This window comes from Petromyzon marinus, chromosome 10 (assembly GCF_048934315.1).
Source record: "Petromyzon marinus isolate PM22_M1 ecotype Great Lakes invasive population chromosome 10, UKy_Petmar_22M1.pri1.0, whole genome shotgun sequence".
Classification (NCBI taxonomy): domain Eukaryota; kingdom Metazoa; phylum Chordata; class Hyperoartia; order Petromyzontiformes; family Petromyzontidae; genus Petromyzon; species Petromyzon marinus.
The window spans coordinates 4,894,398-4,920,532 of NC_133676.1; the positions used below are offsets into that span (position 1 = coordinate 4,894,398).

The 26,135-nt window shown below is 46.4% G+C and overlaps 1 protein-coding gene across 1 annotated transcript; it reads right to left on the reverse strand.

Annotated features, from left to right (window-relative positions):
- Positions 1–279: 279 nt before the first annotated feature.
- Positions 280–25,651, reverse strand: UMAD1 (UBAP1-MVB12-associated (UMA) domain containing 1). The gene is made up of 4 exons (XM_076066071.1): positions 25,477–25,651; positions 21,664–21,779; positions 17,334–17,413; positions 280–7,020 (listed from the first exon to the last, which is right to left on the reverse strand). Exons 2-4 carry the CDS (start codon positions 21,755–21,757, stop codon positions 6,772–6,774), a joined length of 423 nt encoding a protein of 140 aa, XP_075922186.1. The 5' UTR covers positions 21,758–21,779; positions 25,477–25,651; the 3' UTR covers positions 280–6,771.
- Between the last annotated feature and the right edge of the window lie 484 nt (positions 25,652–26,135).

Consider the following 26,135-nt stretch of genomic DNA (forward strand, 5'->3'; position numbering starts at 1 on the left):
CTCCACATCTCGCTTGGTAATTGGCCGTGCGCTTTGAGAATACCTGGGGTTCAAAAAAAATGTTCACACATTTTTACGCAGATTGTGCTTTCGCGTCACGCCACGAGATGAGAGATCCATTCACATTTCTCGCAGAGCAGTGCAACCCGTTGTTTGAGAGTGGTCCTGTGGAAACGGATATCGCAGAACTACTTCTGAGATGCCTTTAAGTGACCTCTGCTCCACGTAAGTGGTGGGGGGGGGGGGTCAAACGTTATTTGTAAAGAAGCAGGACTGAGCTTGCTTGGGGAATGCATTTATTTAAAGCACTCGATGCACGTCATGAGGAATAACCAAGAGCCTAAACATCCACGACTTTAATAGATTGCATAAATGAAAGCGCACAGTTAACGCACCGTCGTGATGTGCTGGCCCCTTGCCTTTAAAATCAGTGGCTGTAACCATCATCATGAAAGCCACCTTGGTCAGCATTTGTAAAAACGAGAACAAAAAACGGGGCGTTTGTAAATTTCCATCAAGCGCGCCTGTGAAGTCTGGCACGGCGCATGAAAAAAGGTGATGGTGTGTCCGTATCCCCCGTCGCAGATGTTTACACGCACACATGAGCATTACATACTTAGATATACGGCATGTGTATATTTAACTACAAACCAACACTATACAGTGAGGGAAAAAAAGTATTTGATCGCCTGCTGATTTTGTACGTTTGCCCACTGACACAGAAATTATCAGTCTATAATTTTAATGGTAGGTTTATTTGAACAGTGAGAGACAGAATAACAACAAGAAAATCCAGAAAAACGCATGTCAAAATTTTTATAAATTGATTTGCATTTTAATGAGGGAAATAAGTATTTGACCCCCTCTCAATCAGAAAGATTTCTGGCTCCCAGGTGTCTTTTATACAGGTAACAAGCTGAGATTCGGAGCACTCCCTTTAAGAGTGTGCTCCTAATCTCAGCTCGTTACCTGTATAAAAGACACCTGTCCACAGAAGCAATCAATCAATCAGATTCCAAACTCTCTGCCATGGCCAAGACCACAGAGCTCTCCAAGGATGTCAGGGACAAGATTGTAGACCTACATAAGGCTGGAATGGGCTACAAGACCATTGCCAAGCAGCTTGGTGAGAAGGTGACAACAGTTGGTGCGATTATTCACAAATGGAAGAAACACAAAAGAACTGTCAATCTCCCTTGTCCTGGGGCTCCAGGCCAAGGGAGTTGCAATGGTCATGAGAACGGTGAGGAATCAGCCCAGAACTACACGGGAGGATGTTGTCAATGATCTCAAGGCAGCTGGGACCATAGTCACCAAGAAAACAATTGGTAACACACTACGCCGTGAAGGACTGAAATCCTGCAGCGCCCGCAAGGTCCCCCTGCTCAAGAAAGCACATATACATGCCCGTCTGAAGTTTGCCAATGAACATCTGAATGATTCAGAGGACAACTGGGTGAAAGTGTTGTGGTCAGATGAGATCAAAGTGGAGCTCTTTGGCATCAACTCAACTCGCAGTGTTTGGAGGAGGAGGAATGCTGCCTATGACCCCAATAACACCATCCCCACCGTCAAACATGGAGGTGGAAACATGCTTTGGGGGTGTTTTTCTGCTAAGGGGATAGGACAACTTCACCGCATCAAAGGGACGATGGACGGGGCCATGTACCGTCAAATCTTGGGTGAGAACCTACTTCTCTCAGCCAGGGCACTGAAAATGGGTCGTGGATGGGTATTCCAGCACGACAATGACCCAAAACACAACGGCCAAGGCAACAAAGGAGTGGCTCAAGAAGAAGCACATTAAGGTCCGGGAGTGGCCTAGCCAGTCTCCAGACCTTCATCCCATAGAAAATTTGTGGAGGGAGCTGAAGGTTCGAGTTGCCAAACGACAGCCTCGAAACCTTAATGACTGGAGAAGATCTGCAAAGAGAAGTGGGACAAAATCCCTCCTGAGATGTGTGCAAACCTGGTGGCCAACTACAAGAAACGTCTGACCTCTGTGATTGCCAACAAGGGTTTTGCCACCAAGTACTAAGTCATGTTTTGCAGAGGGGTCAAATACTTATTTCCCTCATTAAAATGCAAATCAATTTATAACATTTTTGACATGCGTTTTTCTGTATTTTTGTTGTTGTTATTCTGTCTCTCACTATTCAAATAAACCTACCATTAAAAATATAAACTGATCATTTCTTTGTCAGTGGGCAAACGTACAAAACCAGCAGGGGATCAAATACTTTTTTCCCTCACTGTATATGAATTACACGGGCTCAGGATTATCAACAGCGTTGCGTATATTATTACACTCCCAACAGTATACCCATAATGTAAATATTGACTTAAAGCTTTCGTGACTGCAGGAATTCAAATTCTTTGGGTCTTTCGGTAAAGTCACGTAGATAGGTTCAACAAAAGACTACGACGTTGCGATCGTAACACAAGCGGTCATCAGTAAAAGGGGATGACGACCGCTTGTGTTGCGATCGAAACGTCGTAGTCTTGTATTATTTTGTTATTTTCTTTGAACCTATCAACGTGACTTTACCGAAAGACCCAAAGAATACCCATAATGTAATTTACCATGCCAAACACAGATTGTCTTAAAAGTCAACGGGCTTGCAGCTGTCCGACACGAAGGCTTTCGCGACCAATATTATTCATAATAAAGGTTTGTTGGGTTAGATCGCGTATAAATATATAAATGTGTCGTTAACACGCCACCACCCGACACAGCCAATTAGTAAGGTTGTCACGTAAAACAAAACTTGCCAATTAGTGACTACTTCAGCCCACCGTTGTGTTTGCAGAGTAAACCCACAACATTTACAATTCCGAGTACTGTGACGTTTCGCTGGTAATAACATCCAGCATCATCAGACGATTTTTGCCAGAATTGTGAAGAGATCCACACTGTTTGGGGTCTTAACTGTAATTGCAACCTCAGCAGAGAGTCGTGTTTGGTTCGGACAAATTGTGTTTTTTGGTGTGTTGGTAACTCGAGCAAAAACTGGCGTGAGAAAAAAAAAGCATTTTACTTCCTGACCCAGGAAGAACGTACCTCTTATAAAAGTATGCTTTTAAACATTAACAACAAAAATCCCCAACGTTGTTTGTCTGTCTGCGCAAGGTCTTGCTCAGGTTACCAACATGATAACCATACTTGGAAAGAAAAAAACATTCTAATCATAAGTGGCTGTCACACTGCGATCTGCGATCCCCTTGGAGCGATCGCGAGTTTTGTAATAATGTACACATCTCAAATTAAATTACCCACGTAGCACACTCGATAAGCAACATACCGCATTCCATTTGAGATATTAAGAATGCTGTCATTTTCTTTTACAAACATAAACAAAAATGTAGGTAAAGTCTTGTCCACTATGCCAGCATATTCTACACGTGATGATTAATGTTTTCACGTTCAACATATTATTTATTTAAACTTCTACCCTAAATCGGCCCTTACCCGCAGGTCAAAAATAGAATCTAATTACGTGCATAATTGGCAATAGCGTAACCATGACATTAACAGTAAGCACCATGATGCTTACTTGCAAATAATGACCCAGGCAAAACATTATTATACAGCTACTCGATAACCAATTGTCCAGCTCATTCCATTTGGAAATGTACGCATGCTCATCGTCAGTGGGCCTGCAATGGTTAATCAATTAATACCAATGCTTACACTCATAATACATTATTTGAATCATACGAATAAGCATAGAATATTTTCCAATGATACACTTTTTTTAAATTTCTTTAAAACAAATGGAATGATTCAGACAGAACAAACGAGACAGCGCAACATTAAAACAGTACTGGAAAAAACCCGACGGTGCACAGAGTACGCACGAGAGAGACAGTGGGAGCCCATACAAATGAGACGGCGCGTTGAGAAGAAACTAAAAGTGATTCGATTACCGAATCAAATCATCGCACACCTCATCCGGTCACAGAATGCCCGTGCATCGTTTCACGCCTGAATGAAGACGCCAAGTCTCTAAGCAAAGCCGATAATGACGGACGAACCTCCCCCGCAGCCGAAGGCAGCACCGCGAGCTCCCATGACTTCCCATCAAATTAAACCGGCGCTCTAATTAAGGGACTCCGCTTCCCTTGACTGACGGCCGTCACTACCCAGCCCGCTCGCCAAGTCGCTGCACGCACCCCGAATTGGCCGAGCTCCTCCTGCCTGCCCGACGCTGGGACGCGCGCGCAAGACGACGCTTCGTTATCGCTGCGCAGCGTAATGGGCCTTGAAATTAGACACACGTGCCCCTCCGTTATATATATATAAAAAACAACAACTTAGTGCTACCGAGCAGTTCCACCACAACAATAAACAGATTGACATTTTTTTTATTTCTTTGTTTTCAATTAACGGTTCACGGAAAAGTCGTTTTAATTTTCTAGCCTCCGTAACAAGCGTGCTATTGTTGGCAGACAGAGGCCACGTCTAATGTGCATCGCAGCTCACTTTATACGTTGCAAGCAATGGCTATTAAAGAAAACCCCACCAGTATCTTTAGTGCAAAGTATTGCAAATGCTTGACCTAGCTATTACAATTGTATTCAATTGCCAAGCACCACTCTATGGCTCAGGAATACCGGACACATCGCACGTACCTTGCAGGGGAACGGCACTATGTGAACTCAGCAAATTCCTTCAATAAGCCACCTCGGGCCAAAAAAAAAAACCTCCATTGTACACGGTCAACCTTGTCCGTTTACACATTGTACAAGTCACTATATATATGTAACTCAATTATAATTGTACAGTATTACGATCAGTCGAAAAATAATCTGCCCAAACTGACGTAAGCAACAGGGATTGTATTGATGTCGAGTTGTGTTTGTGCAACGTTATCGATTTTTCACGTGGCACGGCTTTTGTTGCTCCGAATTCTATAGGCTCCATTGCTGTAATTTATTTTATTTGGTTTGCTTTTGTCATTTTGGTGACCCCCACATCTCCCCTCCCCGGTCACGCTTGCGCATGAGGTGACATCCTGACCTCGTGAATTCTCACCTGGTTAAACAAGATAAACTTTGAAAGTTGAACCACCTACAGCGGGCTACAGGAAGCGATTGCCATGACCATAGGAGTGGAAGCAGTGCATCCAGCCTCACTGTCACCTGCCATGTGATGGTTAAAAGCAGAGAAGGGAGTTTCAGACTCACCATGAGCTATAGGTCAGCCGAACCTGTCAATGCCTCACTTACCCACTATTAACCAGCCAATGACGGTGCCCCATCGTGTAGCTGTTGGCGGTTGGGTGATTGTCGAAGAGTTGGTACCACTTGCTGTCTCGTTAGAACTTAACAGGGCCTGGATGCTGCACCCTGTGACTCGCGATTTGAAGGCGACCCATCGCCCGTCCGACTGCGGCTGGCCGGGGTGTCGCAGGCGAGCCTCAGGCTCGTGTCGACAAGAGCGGCGGCTCAAGTTCACCGGCGATCACTCGGAGCTGCGTGCTTTGTGGAAGATGCTGTCGGCACGGTGAGTCAAGACCCACGATTGTCCGCGTATTTGCTTAGTGGGTTGCGAAAGTGTTCACAAACCAATTCTGAGCTGAGGTAACTAAAGTACTGTGCACTTTCTGCGTACACGCTGGCCCCTAGGCGCGCATGTACCAGAATACATTAAAATGGTTAGAGAACGAGAGCAAGCCACATTACCAAACACAGAGCAGCAAGTGTCGTGTTCAGAGAGAGTAAACAGCATATAAACATTTGAATAAAGACCTCTGTGACAGCGTGTGTGATTTCCTCTTCCAAGGATTTAGCCGCCAATCTAAACGAAATAAACCACGTAATTGATGGCTCTGAAACGCCTTAATTAGGTGTTCACAAAAAAAAGCCCACAAATTATACGGCTGCACAAAGGTACTGCCGTCGACATGACCAAACAACTGCAGGTTGGAAAGTGTAGCTGCAGGATCGATCCAACGGTCAATACGACTAATTGCTTCAACTCTAATCCAGGGGATGTCAGCCTCGTGTGGAGGCAGAGGGGCACCTGGGGATGAACACAGAATGGAGGATAGTCGCATGCATGTGTGTACGTTGAATTTCTTTCGCGCCGTACGTAGCCGATCGTGCTCATCGGAGGTGCAGGGGAAGAACAACAAACTTAACACAAAAAGCAGTTCGAAAGAAATTAGTTTTCAATCTAGATTTAAAAGTGCAACAGCTCCAGTGGCTTCCTAATATCGGAAAGGAAGAGCGTTCCAGACGGCCGCAGAAGCGCGTCCGAAAGCGCGCGATGTAGCGACCGCCTTTTGTTTGACCGCTATCAAAGAGCCGCTGCTGCGAGGGTGATCGGAGTTCGCATGATGGTTTATGCTCTTTGGCGAAGTATAGCACACCCAGCTATGCTTATTAGTTTGTGACTCGGGCAGATTTGTGAAAATCTAAAAACCCACCGGACCGCGAAGTGGCAAGGAGGTGGCAGTACAGCAGATACGCTCGCAAACGTTGGCCGTGCAGATCTCCGAGTGTTACTTCAACCTCTACTGAATGGCAGGTTGTTACTTACACATGCACAACCCCAATACCCTTCTACTGACAAAGTCTTGAGACTCGGTGTGGCTTTTCCAAATGAACGAATGAAACGACGTTGCTTAGTACAGTATATGCGGGCAACAGAGTTTGTGGAAGTGTAAGGACACACGGGGGGGGAGGGAGGTTGGGGGGGGGGGCTAGGTGACCCACCACCACGACAACAACGACAACCAGCACAAGCAGGAGCGGCGCAGAGGGGCACTACGAGGAGCACAGCACCGAGCGCTCCAAAGCGAAGTCGTACGCGTAGCTCTTGAGGCTCTCGTCGGCTTGGCTCAGCTGCACGAAGACGGAGGGCGGCGGGTCCTGCTGCCCCTGCCGGCCCAGCTGGTAGCGTGGCGCCAGCGAGAAGGGAACTCCGTGCAGCCAGCTCAGCGGGTGGGCCGCCTCGCCGCTCTGCTGGGCAGGGCCGCCGCCGGCCGTTGCGCCTCCCGTCGCCGCCTGCCCCGGCTGAAAAATATAATAACGTTGGAATACGGAGGGGTCAAGTGAGGTCGTATATTAAGTCAGTTCAAGCACGGGACGCTGCAATGATTTGGACGTGTGGTCCAGATGAATGGTGAATGGCTGCAAAGACGGTGATGGAGGGGAACACGAGACCACGAATTTGATGTCAAACGTCAACCGCTGCATGGGATGGAAGGAGAAGCTGCCTTGGTTGAAAGACGCGGTGACGAATAGAAAAAAGTGGAAAGGCCACTGCAAGGAGATGTCGGTGAAAGGAAACGGTCAGGGCCCCAAAGGCCTAAAAGGCTGCGGGGCGAGAGGAAGACAACAAAGAGGCCCCTTGAAGACGGCAACCAACCAAGAGAGATCGACTTGCAACTGAGCAATATACGTCAACCTGGGCAGGGTGGTGGATAGAATGGTCTAGACTCAGCTACAAGTGTGATCATATGACCCAGGTCAAAGAATGAACAGCCACCTCACCTCCGCACTGCCAGTCAATGGTATAATGAGCAATAATACCAGCTTTGAACACTTCATTCTCCTCTCCACTTATTACCAGGGCAGTTAATACACTGGAGAACAAAAAAAACAAGGATCGGCCCATTGGTTCTTTGGATTCAAACCGATACAAAAAAAACACGTTAACATCAACGTTGTGGCGTCAGCAATACTTCTCATAGTTTAAACCTAAAAAGTGAGTCACCATTTTGCAACATTATAAATGTGAGATGTGCCTCATCTGCCACTCCGTAGGAGCCTGACCTGTGTGACAGCACATGAGACAATATTGCAATGACTAAACTTACATAACCGTGGAAATCGGGGCACGCATCACAACGTCTTTAACAAAATAAATGCTTAAACTTTTATGGACGATAGCGGCATTCCTCTAACCACACTCTCGTGCATGCGGGCATTCCATTTCAGTTTTCCACGATTCATTTCGCATTTGGCACAGCGGCCATAACGAATTGAAATGTCCGTCCGTCGAGGAGATGCAGTGACGAAATAAGTTCGTGCACAGGTGTAAGGTGGAATGGGGAGGCTTTCATCCAGCAGGGGAATTTGACTGCTGAAGATTATGATGATGATGATAGCGACTTGTAAATGTGGTCCGGTCCATGCTGTGATCCAGGCTTACCAGGTTTTCTGAGTGCCTTAGTCAGGTGTGGCCAATGTCATTCCATGCCAATCCCACAACACAAAAACTCGCACTCAATGGCCACACCTGTTGAAGTTATCTATGTAGCAAACTCCAGTTTGAGCTCAGTACAGGTTGCAGAGAGCTGCTTTTTCCGGTTCTGATTCAGCCGATTTGATTAGATTCAAATGTATCATCAAAGCAAGGTTGCTTGCACTGATAATTGCCACCAAAAATGTATCACTCCAGCAGAACCTGGACCGTGAGGGGAGTGGACTACAAATAAAAAACACAGCGTAATGGAAATATATAGTGTACGTTACAATTAATGGTAACGTTTGGAATATTAATGCACAGAAATGCATGCATAGAAGTAAAATTACTTGTCGTGGGTATAGGCTGACCGTTGTGGGTTACTGAAATATGTCGGGGGTTAAAGTCCAGGCGGTAAGTACATAAAGTCGACCATGTACTTGCCTGCTATAAATCATTTACAAGATTTATTTTCGGGCCCCTTAAATTATATCCCCAGTGCGACGTAATGAATTGCTCGACTGACACGTTACATTTTTTTACGAGTCATGAAGACTATTGCAGAGGTAAACTATACACCGTGAAATAAATCAACGCATCAACATTATCGGCACGCTACATTTTCTCGTCACGTGGTGCACGGAACTGTTTATAAAAATGGAATAAACAGGGGAGACCGCTCAGAGGGGAGAAAATATTTTTCTGTTTTATGTTTTCACATGCGGCCCTGTTTGTTCACGTCCTCGAGCCTTTGAACACGTGGGAGATCAATAGCTCCATTCAGGGAGCCCGTTCTGCCTGCCTGTGCTCTGTAACAGTGATAACACTTGACAAATGAATGGCAAAGTCCAGTTCCCTTAGACTCCACAAGGGTAGGGGTGTAGGCGGAGGAAAAGAAAGTGCCCCCCCCCCACCTTCCCTAATGAAACAGAATTGGTCTGTGGGCTTGGGAGGCAAGACTTCAAGAATGTGTGCAAAGGTTTCTCCTTTGCAAGGAGAAGGACACGGGGGGGGGGGGGGCGGGGAGGAGAGAGGGGGAATGCATCAACTCACGATTAATGTCTGGAAAACGAAACCCGTGGTCGACAACACTTACATGCTCAAAAGCGGCTGCCGTTGGGCAATGTGGGGTCAAGTGAGCGAGGCGTTACCTGACCTTGCCTCCAACCTGTTGCGCCCACGTGACAAGCATGACGGATAACGCCGGCCCGTCGGGGCAGTTCCGCCCAGTGGGCGCAGGGCCTCGTTAAGTGGCCTGGTCAAGGACTCGGGGAGGCCAGTGAGACCGTGAGCGAGCGAGCGAGCGAGCTCACGGTCTCCAAGTGACCCGACACCCCCACCGACATTTTGTTCACGTGGGGGGGGGGGGGGGGTGTTACACGTCTGGCAAGTTATGGTTTGTTGTTTTGGTGTTAGCCAGCGCTTCTTTACGGAGTACCACCCACACAAAGAAAACAGTCACTCCTTGTCTAAGCAATCCCCAGCAGCCATATGAGTACAGGGTCATGCGTGCTTGCCTAGGCAGGCCACGATACAGTATTTTCATGCAGTGCATTGCACTACAAGTGCTTTGCTCATGGCTGGATGGAAGCATGAGCGGTTATCGTCTTTGCATTCTGCTTTGACGTAAGGATAATAAAACATAAATGTTGTTTGCAAAAAAAAACATTTATTTACGATTAAAGCTTCAGCCACGTGCAGTTATGTATAACATGGCACTCAATTATGTGTTGTTTTGGTTGAGCTTGGTGACATTGTGGGCATATTGCCAACATTCGAATTGATTGACTTTAAATAATTATTAACTCCCTTCACATAAGAGGTGAAAACAAGCTGCAATTTTTTTTAAAGGTAGATTAAAGTGTGTTCTTAAACTGGGTTTCTAATTTGATGAATGGCATTAGAGCCTGCTAATGTCGAAGGAATGTTATTGCTGCTTCAGGATTTCAAGCACCACAAGCGCTGTTTTTGTGTATATAAAAGTAGATTTTAAAACCAACTCTGGATTCCTTATTTATAAACACCGTGCAAGGGAGTGGTGGCACAGATTGTGTGTGCGCACTGCCCTATGAACCCGGGAACCTGAGCTCAACGCCCAGTCACGGTTAACATCAGCGGCAAGTGATATTCGAACCGGTCCCGGGACCTCCACCCCTTAACCAACTTGCATTGACATGCACGGTAAAGTATGGTCAAAATCCCCCATGACTGACAAGGGATGGGGAGGCTTTCATCGCGCGGTGGGTTGACAGAGGGCTGACCACTATTATATACCACTGCAACAAAGCTCTTTAAAAAAACCCAACCCTTCTGCCTCTCTCTTCTCCCGTGCAGGGAGAGCAAGCAGCAGGGCAAGACCTCAAGGGCCATAGCCCCATCAGGCCTGTTTATCAGGCTTCTAGGGTTTAGAGCAAGTGTCAAGCCAAACATAGAGATCACTCGCGCCCGTGACTGGAATGCAGAGTCGGAGCCACACACAGGGCAGCCGGACCGGTCCGCCACCGTGCTAGCACAAGCGTCTGATGGGACGTCGTGCCTGCCGCAGCACGGGGTTTGTAATGCTAAGCAGCGTCCACGAATTGACTCGCGGTTATAAATAATGCTCAAACCTGCACGAGCCCCAGTGAGGACGAGCGGCGACACGGATCGCCGACAGCCTGGATCGGTGACCGCCTAAGGCGATCGGATTGCAGAACCTACTGGGACATCTGTGAAAAAGAGCTTCATAGCTCATCGGATTCCTCCAGTATAAATAATCGGATTCTGAGAACCTCCTGCCACTCCCCACCTCCCACCAAAGCTAATGTTTTGTGACAATTGCCCTGGAAGCACACCTGCCCCCCCCCATCCCCCCTCCTCCACCTCTTCCCCATACTCTAAGGCACATGCGTAGCATCTGCGGGGATCACGCTCTCCAGTTTGGTCATCTTCAGAGATCACCTCTCTGGCTCCGTTCCGCGCTCTCTCCCCCACGTGGGAGCCAGACCCAGTCGCGGGTGAGCAGCTGGAGGAGACGTTGCCCCGGCTAGGCTCGATGGCTCTGCTGTAAATATTCCAGTGCCTGAGCAGCGTCTCAGATGTCAGCAGGACTTAAGGGTCCCCCGCGGTTATGTTATTGTAGATCGTTTACATATATATGTAAAAAGCCTGTTCATTATAACTTTCAAGATATTAATCAGAAATTGTGAGAGAGAAAAAAATTCAAAGCAATTGACTTTTCAGCTGTAACTTATTTTGACTTAAGAGTGCGTGAAGTCTCCCAAGTAGGAAAAGGGTTGATTAAAAATCTATGTCCTGTAACTTCAGCAACCCGCACTGACCAGCGTGGTGAAGTATGGTCAGACGTCTTTCATGGCCGACAATGTTGTGGAGATGCCTTCATCCAGCAGTGGATTGACCAAAGGCAGCAAATAAGTATTATTACCTTTAATTTGTCCTTATTACACATTTTATAATCAGGGTATATATTGCAAAGATTATACACACTATATGTGCATTACAGTACCGGACATAGTATGTGTGCATGCATGTGCACACATGATATGAATACACATGGCCTACTCAGGCCTGAAGTGATGAAATGCACCAGTGCTCCAGTTTTTATCCAGGCGCCATACACGCCACGGACCCCTGGCGGCTATGAATCTGCGTTGATTCTGGACGCTTTATGGGGCTGAATTTGCGGTTCATGGCAAAGATGCGCCGAGGTGTAGGAAGCGGCCAGATGAAATGCGTGAGAAAAAAAAGCAGTGATGAGAAAAACCTACGAGAGAGCGGTAATGCACTCCTCCTGTGGCACGGCGGTAATTGGTGGCAGGTAATCCTGTCAAATTCTTGCCGTATGCACAGCACATGTAAGTTGTAAAAAGTAGGGGGGGGGGCGGCCGGGGAGAAACCCCAACAAAATAAGAGCACAATGCCGCTAGTGTGTGGCTTGACCCTATGGCATATACTGCCTCCTTAATCAGTAACATGAGGATATATTTATAGCAGGGCACTGCTGCATGGACAGACTCTGCACTGCCCGTGTTGTGTGCGTGTGTGCCGAATTAATCACAGACGCACCCCCCCCCCCCGCCCGCCTCCGGGCACTAAGAATGTGAATCATATGACACCTGTACATTGTTTACCGTAGAATTCCACCAAGGTGGGTCGGTTTTATTCTCTCCTTCCTAGGCAGGTGAGCCATCGGTCATTCCCATGGCATGTTAACGTGAAACGTAGCCGGAAGCACGAATAGTTGCTCTTCATTTGGCCGTCCGGTAAAAAATACATTGGAAGCAACGAGCCACGTGGCTTATTACTGGCCGGGGCACAAAAACAGCTGACTGGCGACGGGTGGAGTTGAGGTAAGCGCGAGTGGATAGCGCACTGCGCTATGAAGCCGCCAACCTCGGTGTAATTCCCAGCCATGGTTTATATCACAGGCGAGCGATATCTAAACCGGTCCGGGGCCTCCCATTCATTAACCCAAACTAACCAGGGTGAAGAAGTATGGTCAAACGGCCCACCACGACCGACACTGAATGGCGAGGCCTTCATCCAGCAGTGGATTCACAAAGGACCGTACCGTATAACTGGTGATAAAAGGATGGGGGACACGCAGGGATAATGGTGGGATCAGTTAAGGGGCTGGGGTACGAACCTCGCGTTTGGAATGGGTCACACCCTCACAATTTCCAGGAGATTAAATTAATTACCTCCATTAATCGTTACTCTATTGTGATTAATAGTAGCACCTCTAGTGGCTGCAGAGGTGACGTTTATCCCATTTCGTAAAATATCATCATCGACCAAGATCGATCCACCGTTGGATGAACGCTATACAAATCAAATACCTCGATTGCTGGACTATAAAACTATTTTATAATTTACCAGGTAAGGCCCACTGAGTTATGTAGCTCTTTTTCGGAAGCGACCTGGCCACAAATGATAGCTCAACGAAGTGGCTTATCACGTGGAAATTTAGAGCAGCCAAATTAATCTTAACGCATGTTTCTAAATGTGGAGGGGAAAAAAAACAGAGAATCCGGACAAAAATCCACGTGACCATGGGGAGAGTGACACGCAAACTCCAAATATATACAATAGGCGTCAGGCTCGGGATCGAACCTACGAACTCCTGTAAACCGGGCGAAGTAGTCAACATCTCGCCACCGCGGCACACATCATGTGAGCTTAACAATATGTACGTATTTAATTAAATGATGCATTATCCCGCCCTTGGTTAGCGTGAGCACATGACCCGTCCTGTTTGGCACGGGGGTCTATTAGAAAACCTGGGCGTTGGCCCGCAGAAAGTTCCACGTAGCCAAACAAAAATCACATGAGGCTCGCGGGGCTGAGTGCACTGCGTGACTCTCTCCCAGCTCGGAGCTTTGATGTTGCCTTTCATTTTAAAGGAATTGCCTAACTAAATCATACGCAAATTTTGACCCTATTATGAAACACGTGGTATCTACAAAGAGGGGGAACAGTTGTTTTTTTGTTGCTGAAGTCCTTAGTCCGCTACGATGAAGCTGAGGTGGAGTATGAAAATAATTGATTCCCGCAGATAGTATCGTGGCATCGTTCTAATACCAAGAACCACTACTTCTGTGCCTTCCGCAGATGTCTTTTGTAAAATTACAATTCAACTTAAAAACATAAACCAGTCACCTTTACATTGCATATTGTGCACGAGTACATTCATTGTTCAATTATTTAATCTTTGATGAGACCAAATATAGTGAACAATATTAATAAAGGTATTTAATACCTTTTCAAATGTATAAATAATAATACTTTATACTGTTAAGTGCAGATCTAAAACAGGTTGGACATTGAAATGATCGCTCATAATTTGAAATGTTGAACTGCACCTCGAAAGTTGGAACCGTGAGTTTGACTCTCAACTATGGCGAACATCAATCGTGATATCTGAACTGGCTCTGCTCCCCAAACACCCACTACACCCAACCCTCAACCAGGCATCTTAAAGTCTGACCAAACAACCTAGAGTCTCAAAGGAGTATGGGGAAGGCTTCGTCCAGTAGTGGATTGACAACGAGCTATAAATTATAATCTTATAGTTAATAAATTCACAAGTTCAGCAGTGCTTGCGGAGTAACTATTTTTGCTACGTCGAGCACTTTTTTAATTTGCAACTCTTTTAACATCGTTACCAATGTCCATCGGTTTCTACCGGCGTTCTCCCGAATGTGTCCTAATAGGCGACCAAAGAAACTGAGGGGCACGGTGGTAAGGTGGGTACGGGTGCTGTAATTTTCTCCGCTGCCAAACAGAACGCTTAGCACACTCTCTCTTGGCTCCCCCCCGGAGATGTCTCGCCTCCGACAGGCCCCACTATATAACCCCGACAGGGCGATTCCTCAGGCTAATGAATGGCTTGGCCCCCGTGCGAGAGGCCCCGACTTGCTGCGTAATTACAAATCAATCACCCGGCATCGATGCTCCGCTCACGCAAAAGGGTGCATCCCATTGAGAGGAGTACTGATGCGACAATACATTTGAAAAACGATGCAACGCTGTGCCTTTTCCTGAATCCGCGACACGTAGCTTGGCGCAGCGGTTAAGAATTTTTGATCCTTAATTCCTCAATCAGAGAAAGTTCCGAGTGAAAGCGGCTGATTGCAATCGATGGCACAACGCCAAATTCAGTCGAGGCACGCATCGGCCATGTGACCGAGATGAACTGTCGTTAAACCACCAAGAAACAATCATGATTGTGACCTATAAGCAAACAGCTGAGAGGAAGAAAAAAATAATCCGCACTGGGTAATTTTTCTAAAGAAAAGCAAAAGCACATTTTTAACCACTATAACTTTCTGAGATACAAAAAAAAAACCTTTATAAATAACGACCGCGTTTTTTTTTTAAGGGAGCCATTCAAGAACTGCTGGTTTTGATTTTACGACTTGTGGAATGCTGACCAGACGTTTGCGAGTGCGCGTGCCCGAGCTCGGGTTGCACAGGGGCTTTCACTCTGCCCACCGACATCTGCCGATGCAGGTTGTCCCCGCCAACGCAGCACACAGGCCAGCTGGGCGGCACGGGGCACACGGGCCAAGCAGCCGCTGCCATCGCCTCCCCACACTTCGCACACCACCCCACCCTCTCCACCACCTCCAAAAAACAACAAAGACAAAGATCCCCCGTATAGCCTGTAACAGAGTGTTGGGGGGGAGGGGGGAAGGGCTGTTGGCAGGCACCTATGAAGGCCTGGCGCGGCACACGAGGGGAGTGGGTGGCCAACACCATGCCCGGCCGACTTTGTCTCCCCAGATGTGATGTTTACACGTCACACACAGTGTACTCATTTGAGGCTGAGTCGACCTAGGGGAGGCCCGGGACCGGTTCAGATAATCGTTACTGGTGTTGGCCACGTGCGGGGAATCGAACTCGGGACGCCGGGTTCGTAGCGCAGCGCGCTAACCACTACACTACCGTTCCCCCTTCACACATGCACACGCACGCACGAGGCTTTCATTTATCCAGTCAGTAGCCGCCGTACGCCGTAAACGAGCGGCGTTTAAAGCCTGGCAGTACAAATGGAATGGCACAAAGATTAAACACCGTTCTTGTATACTCATTCGTTATTTCGGTAAAAGTAACGTAGGTAGAAAAATAAATATATATCACGACGTTTCGATCGCAACACAAGCGGCCGTCCGCAGGCGGAAAAAATAATCCAGCAGTGGAACTGCCGAACCAGCACGCAAGCTTCAAATCAAAGACAGTTCTTGTATTTATTTTGTTAGTTTAACACGTAGGCTTTCGCGACCAATATTATTCATAATAAACTTTTAGGGGGTTAGATCGCGTTATTTATAAATGTGCCGTAACCCTCCACCACCCGACACGGCCAATCAGCAAAAAAAGTGTCACGTTGACAAAAGACAAATAGTTTACTACTTTAGCCCACCGGTGTGTTGAAGAGTGAATCCACAACATTTACAGTTTGAATTGCCCGATGATGCTGGATGTAATTACCAGCGAAACGTCGTACTCAAACTGTAAATGTTGTGGATTCACTCTTCAACACACCGGTGGGCTAAAGTAGTCAACTATTTGTCTTTTGTCAACGTGACACTTTTTTTGCTGATTGGCCGTGTCGGGTGGTGGAGGGTTACGACACATTTATAAATAACGCGATCTAACCCAAAAACCTGTATTATGAATTTATTTTGTTATTTCCCATTGGGTCAGATGTTTACTAGAAAAGAACAGGGAAAGGGAAAATGCTATAAATGAAGCGCCGCCATTGTTGTTATTCATCTTGAAGCAAGTTTTCACGGAGAAGAACGAGCACTGGTTGTTGGCACTGCCCTCTTGAATTTCGATTTAAAGCTTCCGTGACTGCAGGGATCCGTATTCTTGGTTCTTTCGGTAAAGTCACCACGTAGAAGGGAAATAATGAAATAATACAAATACAACAATCAAATTCTCACGACGTTTCGATTGCAACACAAGCAATCATCATCAGGTGCGAAAAACCACGTGACTTTACCGAAAGAACCAAGAATACTGCTCTCTTGTATAAGAATGCTCCTGTTAAAAAAGAAATATGCTTGCTTATCCTAAATGATAATATTGAGATCAATGTCCCCATTGGCTTTGCAGTTAGTATGGTGTGCACGGCGCATATGCCGTATCTTAGGAAAGTTAAATGCCCCACGATAACAGCCCACACGTTCTTTGTGCCATGCAATCCATCGTGTATAGGAGTACACGTTTGTCATTTGTTCTGCTGGCAAGCAACACATGTTCAGACAGGAACGCATTTTAAGTTCAGGGCAATTTGAGTATTTAACCACGTACGAGGCCGATTGACGAATAGCTTCTGTTCAGGGCGCGACTTACATATGCTGAGAATGCGTGTGTGTTTGTGTGTGCGTGCGATAAAGTACAATGTACAAAGATGCGTGGTCATTTTTACGTGGTCATTTTCAATTGTTAAATAGTTATTATGGAACAATGCAATTCTTGGTATATCCTTTGTCTTTGTGGGCCAATAACATTTGTACTTTACAGAACATGCCAGCTGTCTTTGTAGGTGATAAGGATAAGAGGGATAAAAGTATTTATATATCCTGTGGAGGTTGTGCCTTCATGTTTGAGAAGATTAACTGTGACTCACCTGAGCAGCATACAAGGGAGGCGAGTACAAATGCGCAGGCGTTGCCTGCCCTGCAGATCCCGCAGCAGCTGATGCATCTCCTGCCAATGATAGCAGCCATGAGAAGATGACATGTAACACTGAGCACATTAGCTCAACTTGATTAAATCCAATTCTGCAAAATTGGGGAACATTTTTTTTTTATTATCACAGTTGCCGAGTGCAGCCCAAAAGGCCCAAAAAGTGACAAGTGACAAGCAACAAACAGCACTGTTGAAGGTACAATAGATAAGAATGTATATGTTTCTTAAACAGACCTGTCGTCCCGACAGGTCTGTCGTCCCGACAGGTCTGTTCCTTCACCTGAAGAAGGGTACTTGTGTTGTGGCCAAAACGTCGTGAGAATTTTATTGTCTTATTTTATTTTATTATTTTATTCTCATTCTACGTGACTTTACCGAAAGAACCAAAGAAGATGACCAATGTTGTAAGAAGTAAGGAAGCGCGGCCATGGGATGGAATTCCAAAGTGGAGCAATGCGAAGGAAAAACGCAGAATGTGTTTTGACCTGCAGTACGGTGTTTGAAGACAGCATGGAGGAGATGGAACGATCAAAATGATCGAGTCCTCATCATGGGTGGAGGAATTAACGACTGAAGTTCGTAGTAGAAGCAACAGATGAGTGATCAGGAGGGGAAATTCTGAGCAAAAGTGCTATTATTGTTACTAAAGTTTGTACTTTAAATTTAAATTATGATTTCAGAATGGGAAAATAAAATGTTGCAGGTGGTCATGGAAATTAATCAACATTGGATTCATTTATTTGCATGGCATGTTGGGTTACTATAGGCTAAGATATTCCAGGGCCTTTGCCAGGAACAGACATGGGGGAGTAGCAAAAACTCTCATCAATAAACTTAACAAAAAATATCTGTGCAAAGCCAGGATGCACAGTAACATGTGGAACGTGGATTTTTTTGTTTGTTTAAAACACCCATGCCACAGAGAGCAAAGCGCTGTCATAAAAACAATCTAATTGGCAATAAACATGTGTTTAGAAACATGTAAACATATTTAAGCTGGTGAACCTGCCAGTGTAATTCCTGAGCTGAACCAAAATAAAATTACTTCCATCGACAAAAAAAGTTATACCTTTAACCTTTAGCAATAATTTATTATTTAACAAATTCCACATGCAAACTAAAATCGTGGATTATTGGATGAGGTGGATGGCACCACCACCTTGTTCGCAGGAAGAGGTTAATGAAGAGGCTGATGTAAATCGCGTGACCAGAGGTGCAGCCGCATTCAAACCACACTCACCCAGTCTCTGGCGGCTGGCATCGAATTTATCGGAAAATCCTTACCTTGGCAATGTATCAGATCTAAGCAAGGAAAACCCACCACTCTCTGGGCAACACACCTAGGGCGGCTGGTGTTTACAGAACAACACTGCTCTGGCGGTTCCCAGAGCCGTCCAGAGGGGGGGGTGGAGGCAGGGGGGCCGAAAAAAAGGGGGCATTTTGCGCTGGGCCTCACATAAAAAGAGAGCCTCACAACAGGACTAGTTTTTGTTGTTGACACGAATGAAGAAGGGGGACATCACGTGGCATTCTGCCCCAGGCCTCCCGACCCCCCAGGCCTCCAAAGACCTCTGGGTTGCCACTGCCTGCTCCTTACGTGCGGGGAGATTTCCACCCTGGGTTGGGCAATGGTGGCACGCCATTGTATGCATTTTTAAGAAATGATAAAGGGCGATCAAAGGGGTCTGTTTACTGTCAGTAGGTTTAGGTTATAACAAAAACAAAACATAACAGTCAAGGCTGTTTTGTAACAAGCAGTCATGTCGAGCAATGATTCATCCCACCAGCGATTTTGTGGATTGTCGTGATACAAAATAACAGCTCAATTGAAGAATCCCCTTTTTTAATAAAAAAAAAATTGCCCGGACAAGTTGTATTATATTTTCTCATTTGTGCAATTTTGTTCACGCCATTACTCTGGCTGTAACATTCTGAAGGGATTTCCACTTAACTTTCTTAAACAGTAATCAGCACTCATCTGCACAATTCAACGGGTGCATCGTGTGTGTAAGAATTAATTTTGGGCCATGAATCAATATATCGCATTTTCAAATACCCAATGATTCGTCGCTAACTTCAAGTAAAGGATGAAAAAACCCATATATATTCCGTTTGAATATTCTCCGTAAAATCCGAACGTGCGGATGAAATGGCACTGCAGGGAAATGTCATCGGTCGCTCGGGTTTATGCTGAAAAGGAAACATGCGCAATTCTCCAAAATGGAAGACGCACAGCAATAATAGCCTTGCAGTGGGTGGCAGGCAGATGGGCTGTCACCTCGCCAGCAATGGTGGAAAGGGTGATGTCAGAACGCAAAAGAAGTCTTGTGGCTTCACAGGGCGACACTTAAAAGGCACTGCCCTCTGGTGTCTTGTCGGGCTCACGCCAACGCACTCGGTCTGCTTTACACACGTGAATAACCGTTGCCCTCGGGAATGTGCAAATTGGTTTGCCGCAGTGTATGAAGGTAGAGGGCCCTCTCTACGTATATGGGCCACCCAGAGGAATATGACAGTAGCCAACGTTGACGACTGTACGTTACCGATGGGTCCCATTAATGATGAAACTGGTTCGCAGTTCATCTTCTTTGGTTCTTTCGGTAAAGTCACGTAGAATGAGAATAAAATAATAAATTGATAAAATAAAATAACACAATAATATTCTCACGACGTTTCGGCCACAACACAAGCGGCCTTCATCAGGTGAAGGGAGCGAGACTGTCTGGTAGGACAGCGCTGGGGTCAAAGCGGCAGAGTTGCAAAATGCTGGAGGTGCGTGCAGTTTTCCAGAATATTAAAATGATGTGGGCCCCCCTCCCGCTCTCCACCGACTGATGCTTGTCTCTCGGCAGATCGGTTTTTGGATAAGTGCTGTGGTGACTTGGCCACACACCAATCTAAACGATTGGCTTTCTTGATAAGGAGACAAATTGATAACATGTGTGCTACCAAACAAAACAAACGAATAAACACACGGCCAGCACTTGGTCGTGTTGTGAAGTGTTAATTAATTACACGGATCTAATGATCTCGTATTACTCTTTATTTAATACCAAAAAAATAACAAGCACATGCGATGCATTGTTACAAAACCAGAGCACACATTTTCATTCCGCATTCATTCATCGTCATAATTTACTGTCATCAATGTTGCTTTCGCCAAATTCACGCATCACAGATTCGCCCTCCCCCCCATTGCTTGCCCTCATCTATTTTATTCACCTCATCTCAACCGTTACATTCATACATTGTACCGTTTTTAATTCTCTGTCAAGGCGCTATATAAATGACGTTAAGATAATAAATGTAAAAGCTAGATAAATTACAGCCCTTTATAAGTCTACTCTTGAATGAATGCCTCCTCGCAACTTTGGGACATGGGGATTATTTGACCATACTTCACCGTGCTGCTCAATGGGACTTGGTAAAGGAGGACCCGGGACTAGGGTAGGTGTCATTCGTCACTGGTGTTAGCTATGGCGGGAATTGAACTGAGGTCATGCAGGTTCACAGCGCATTGTGCTAACCACTGTGCCACTGCTCGAACCGACTTGCATGTAAAAGTAAGAAATACACTACAAACAAAGATAAAGATCCCCCGTTCAGCCTTACCAGACTGTTGGGGCAAGTGCTGTTAGCGAGCACCTATGAAGGCCGGCACGGCACACGAGGGGGTGGGTGGCCAGCACCACGCCCGGCCGCCTTTGTCTCCCCAGTGGCGATGTTTACTACACACCACGCCAGGTACTCATTTAGGGCTGAGTCGACCTAGGGGAGGCCCAGGACCAGTTCAGATAATCGTCACCGGTGTTGGCCGTGAGCGGGAATCGAACTCGGGTCGCCGGTTTCGTTGCACAGCGCGCCAACCACTTACTACTGCTCCCCACATTGTCAGAAACACACATTGCCTGTTTTTGACTTCTGTAATTAAAACGAATGAACACTCATAGTCAAAGTTGCATATTAACAGGTGCCGAAAACAACACCACACCAAATAGAGCGGTGTTAACCAGCGTGTGCTCGCTAAGTATATATTTTTTAAAATCTAACTTGCCTGACGGGAAAGATCAGAAATGTCCAATTTAAATGCAATGCCCAAACAGTAGGTCAGTTGGGATTTTGCAGAAAACCCTTTCAGCATGCTGCTGCTGCTGCCGCCACGATCAACTTCCCCACGCGCACAGAACACGGGCGAGCAAAACGTCGCGTGTCATCATGCGGCAGCATCAGGTTCACTCCATCCACGATGTCGTCTCACTGAGTCTCACCCAGGAGTACGAAGCCTCCATCTTCCTTCTCCGTGGTTGCAGGTGCAATGTTGGTCTGTTCTTTGTTTCTCTTTCCGAAAAGACTGGACAGCATCGTGGTAAAAAAACAGAATTGCCTGCGGCGGAAAAGGGAGCGCATGATGAGAGTGTGAGCCTGTACACGGGTATTACATATGCGTGTAAGCGTACCGTGCACGCTCCACAGATTATTGCACACGAGGATCTCTTCTATTGTGAAAGCCCGGCGTTCCGTCTGTTCGATTGTCCGTCAAATAAATTATGAGAGCCTTTCAGAAGTCCCGAATCAAAAAGTTAGAGAAAGTGGACACCCCCCCCTGTAAGAATCATGAGACAGAAAGTGAGTGTATTATTTCTGTATATAGATTTGATGTACATCTGTCATACATTTGTTGACGGACTGGTTATATTTGATTTGGAATATCCCGACTGTGTAAAAAACCCCCCTGTGGTTAGACGCTCTATTGGTTGAACCCATGATGTCACTTCCGGTTTTTACAGTATAAATGGGGGCTACGAGAAGAGCCGGTGGGGAGCGAGTGGATACAGCCATTTGACTGTGCGACAGGGTGATACAGTCCGTGAAAAGGCGAAGATATAACTTTAGAAACGCTCGTTTTTGTGCAACTAAATAAAGAAACAGTTTGATTTAAGACACTTCAAACACGCGTCAGACTTATTGCTCCCACAAGTTAAGGCGTATCTTATTTTCTGGTATAATAAAGCTGCGCCTACACCACCACCCCCCGCCCCCCCCCCAGATGTGGGGGTAAACAGTTGATCCAACAGGTTTACAACAATTGTCCACCTCCCCCCCCAACCAAAATTTTTTGATTTATTTTGTAGGCATATAAACCTACACACCCTACATACAATAGAGTCCGTACTATCTACATGCATTGGCGGCGGGGGGGGGGGGGACATCAGTGGGGGCGATGAGCAAGGTGCGTAGCACTAAGAAGCCCTGCGCAGGAGCTAAAATAAGGTGGCCATAGGCCGCCGAAAATTCTAGAATTTCAAAAAAGTCATCGCATTTTATGTTGATTGTCAATGTGTCCGGGTTCTTACTGTTTCTTATTGACTATTTTACAGTCACTGTTAGACATCAACCAGTTCGTCCACTTAACCTTGCCAACTCACTCTCAAACGAGACCCGGTTAACATTTTAAACCAGACAGAACTCATTCTCTAATGTTGTACCAGACCAAGCTCACTCTGAAAACCAGACGTCTGTTACTTTTAAATATAACCAAAGATTAATCGTTAAACCACACACAGCTCACTCTTAAATTATGCCAAGCTCACTGTTAAACGAGAATCTGCATACTCTTTAAACCAGACCAAGCGTTCTCCTAAACCAAACCCAACTCAATCTCGAATCTTAAACCAATTTCATGAGAACTGCTTTTTGTGTTTAGGTTGCTGTCCTTCTCCCGCATCTCCAATTACCAAGGTTGGCTATGTACGGCGTGAAAGAAGTTCACCATACATTTATACGCAGCTCAATCTTAAACAGAACTCGGCTCACTCTTAAACTAGACGCAGCAACCCCTTAAACCAGTCCCTGCTTACTCTTAATCCAGACCACTCACACTTAAACCGGATACGACTCTTAAACCAGGCACAGAAAACTATTAGTTCATAACCAGCTCACTTTGCAGTCTTAAACTAGGCCCCCTTCATATTTCAGATCCAGCTCACTCTTAACCACACACAGCTCACTCATAACCCGGCGCACAGCTCACCCTTAACTACACACAGCTCACTTTAACGACACACAGCTCACTCTTAACCACACACACAGCTCACTCTTAACTACACACAGCTCACTCTTAACCACACACCCAGCTCACTCTTAACCACACACCCAGCTCACTCTTAACCACACACCCAGCTCACTCTTAACCACACACCCAGCTCACTCTGACCTACACACAGCTCACTCTTAGCTACACACACAGCTCACTCTTAACTACACACACAGCTCACTCTTAACAACACACCCAGCTCACTCTTAACTACACACCCAGCTCACTCTTACCTACACACACACAGCTCACTCTTACCTACACACACACAGCTCACTCTTACCTACACACACACAGCTTACTCTTACCTACACACACAGCTCACTGTTACCCACACACACACAGCTCACTCTTACCTACACACACACAGCTCACAATTACCCACACACATAGCTCATTGTTACCCACACACAGTTCACTCTTACCTACACACACACAGCTCACTGTTACCCACACACAGCTCACTCTGACCTACACACAGCTCACTCTTACCCACACACAGCTCACTCTTACCCACACACAGCTCACTCTTACCCACACACAGCTCACTCTTACCCACACACAGCACACTCTTACCCACAAACACAGCTCACTGTTACCCACACAGCTCACTCTTAACCACACACACACAGCTCACTCTCACCTACACACACAGCTCACTCTTACCCACAAACACAGCTCACTCTTACCCACACACAGCTCACTCTTACCCACACACAGCTCACTCTTACCCACAGACACAGCTCACTCTTAACTACACACGCAGCTCACTCTTACCCACACACAGCTCACTCTTACCTACACACACACCTCACTCTGACCTACACACACAGCTCACTCTTACCTACACACTGACACAGCTCACTCTTACCTACACACACACAGCTTACTCTTACCTACACACACAGCTCACTGTTACCCACACACACACAGCTCACTCTTACCTACACACACACAGCTCACAATTACCCACACACACAGCTCATTGTTACCCACACACAGCTCACTCTTACCTACACACACACAGCTTACTCTGACCTACACACACATAGCTCACTCTGACCTACACACACATAGCTCACTCTGACCTACACACAGCTCACTCTTAACTACACACACAGCTCACTCTTAACTACACACACAGCTCACTCTTAACTGCACACCCAGCTCACTCTTAACTACACACCCAGCTCACTCTTACCTACACACACACAGCTCACTCTTACCTACACACACAGCTTACTCTTACCTACACACACAGCTCACTGTTACCCACACACACACACACAGCTCACTCTTACCTACACACACACAGCTTACTCTGACCTACACACACATAGCTCACTCTGACCTACACACACATAGCTCACTCTGACCTACACACACATAGCTCACTCTGACCTACACACAGCTCACTCTTAACTACACACACAGCTCACTCTTAACTACACACACAGCTCACTCTTAACTACACACCCAGCTCGCTCTTAACTACACACCCAGCTCACTCTTACCTACACACACAGAGCTCACTCTTACCTACACACACACAGCTTACTCTTACCTACACACACAGCTCACTGTTACCCACACACACACAGCTCACTCTTACCTACACACGCACAGCTCACTGTTACCCACACACAGCTCACTCTGACCTACACACAGCTCACTCTTACCCACACACAGCTCACTCTTACCCACACACAGCTCACTCTTACCCACAAACACAGCTCACTGTTACCTACACACACAGCTCACTGTTACCCACACAGCTCACTCTTAACCACACACACAGCTCACTCTCACCTACACACACAGCTCACTCTTACCTACACACACACAGCTCACTCTTACCTACACACACAGCTCACTGTTACCCACACACAGCTGTTCATCTTTACTCCACCGCGTTCGTCCGCATTGAGATCCCCCACAAACTGTCGCTGGACTTTCCTTTTTTACATCATTAAGCCGAAGTCCTCACTTGTAAATGACGCCGGGTGAAGTGTTGTCGTCGACGTCGTAGTTGTAGTGTTTAACGAGTAGGTAGATGATGAATGTGGTGTGTGTGTGTCGGGTGTCCGTGCTACGTGAAGGCAATTCCAGAGCGGGTGACGCGCGTCAGCCCTGAGCCGCTAAGGGACCGCGGACACTTTGCTCGGTTCAGTTCTCGTTAATCGCCGGCGACTCGCAGTAGTACTTCACCGCGGACCCCTGTTGGGGGGCTCCCGAGACCCTCTGGGGGGGGGGGGCTAGGCCGACCCCCTGGGGGGGGCGGGGGCTGTACGTGTGGTGGTTAGTGTTGTGTATAAGTGTACGTGAGGTGGTTAGTGTTGTGTATAAGTGTACGTGAGGTGGTTAGTGTTGTGTATAAGTGTACGTGAGGTGGTTAGTGTTGTGTATAAATGTACGTGAGGTGGTTAGTGTTGTGTATAAGTGTACGTGAGGTGGTTAGTGTTGTGTATAAGTGTACGTGAGGTGGTTAGTGTTGTGTATAAATGTACGTGAGGTGGTTAGTGTTGTGTATAAGTGTACGTGAGGTGGTTAGTGTTGTGTATAAGTGTACGTGAGGTGGTTAGTGTTGTGTATAAGTGTACGTGAGGTGGTTAGTGTTGTGTATTAGTGTACGTGAGGTGGTTAGTG

Bases quoted from the DNA above. Each gene is read 5' to 3' on its own strand.
- UMAD1 (XM_076066071.1), bottom strand. From the start codon at position 21,757: ATGCTGTCCAGTCTTTTCGGAAAGAGAAACAAAGAACAGACCAACATT. The intron at 17,414-21,663 runs GTGAGACTCAGT...TATCATTGGCAG, and splicing joins TGGAGGCTTCGTACTCCTGG to GAGATGCATCAGCTGCTGCG. The intron at 7,021-17,333 runs GTGAGTCACAGT...TATATTTTTCAG, and splicing joins CTCCCTTGTATGCTGCTCAG to CCGGGGCAGGCGGCGACGGG.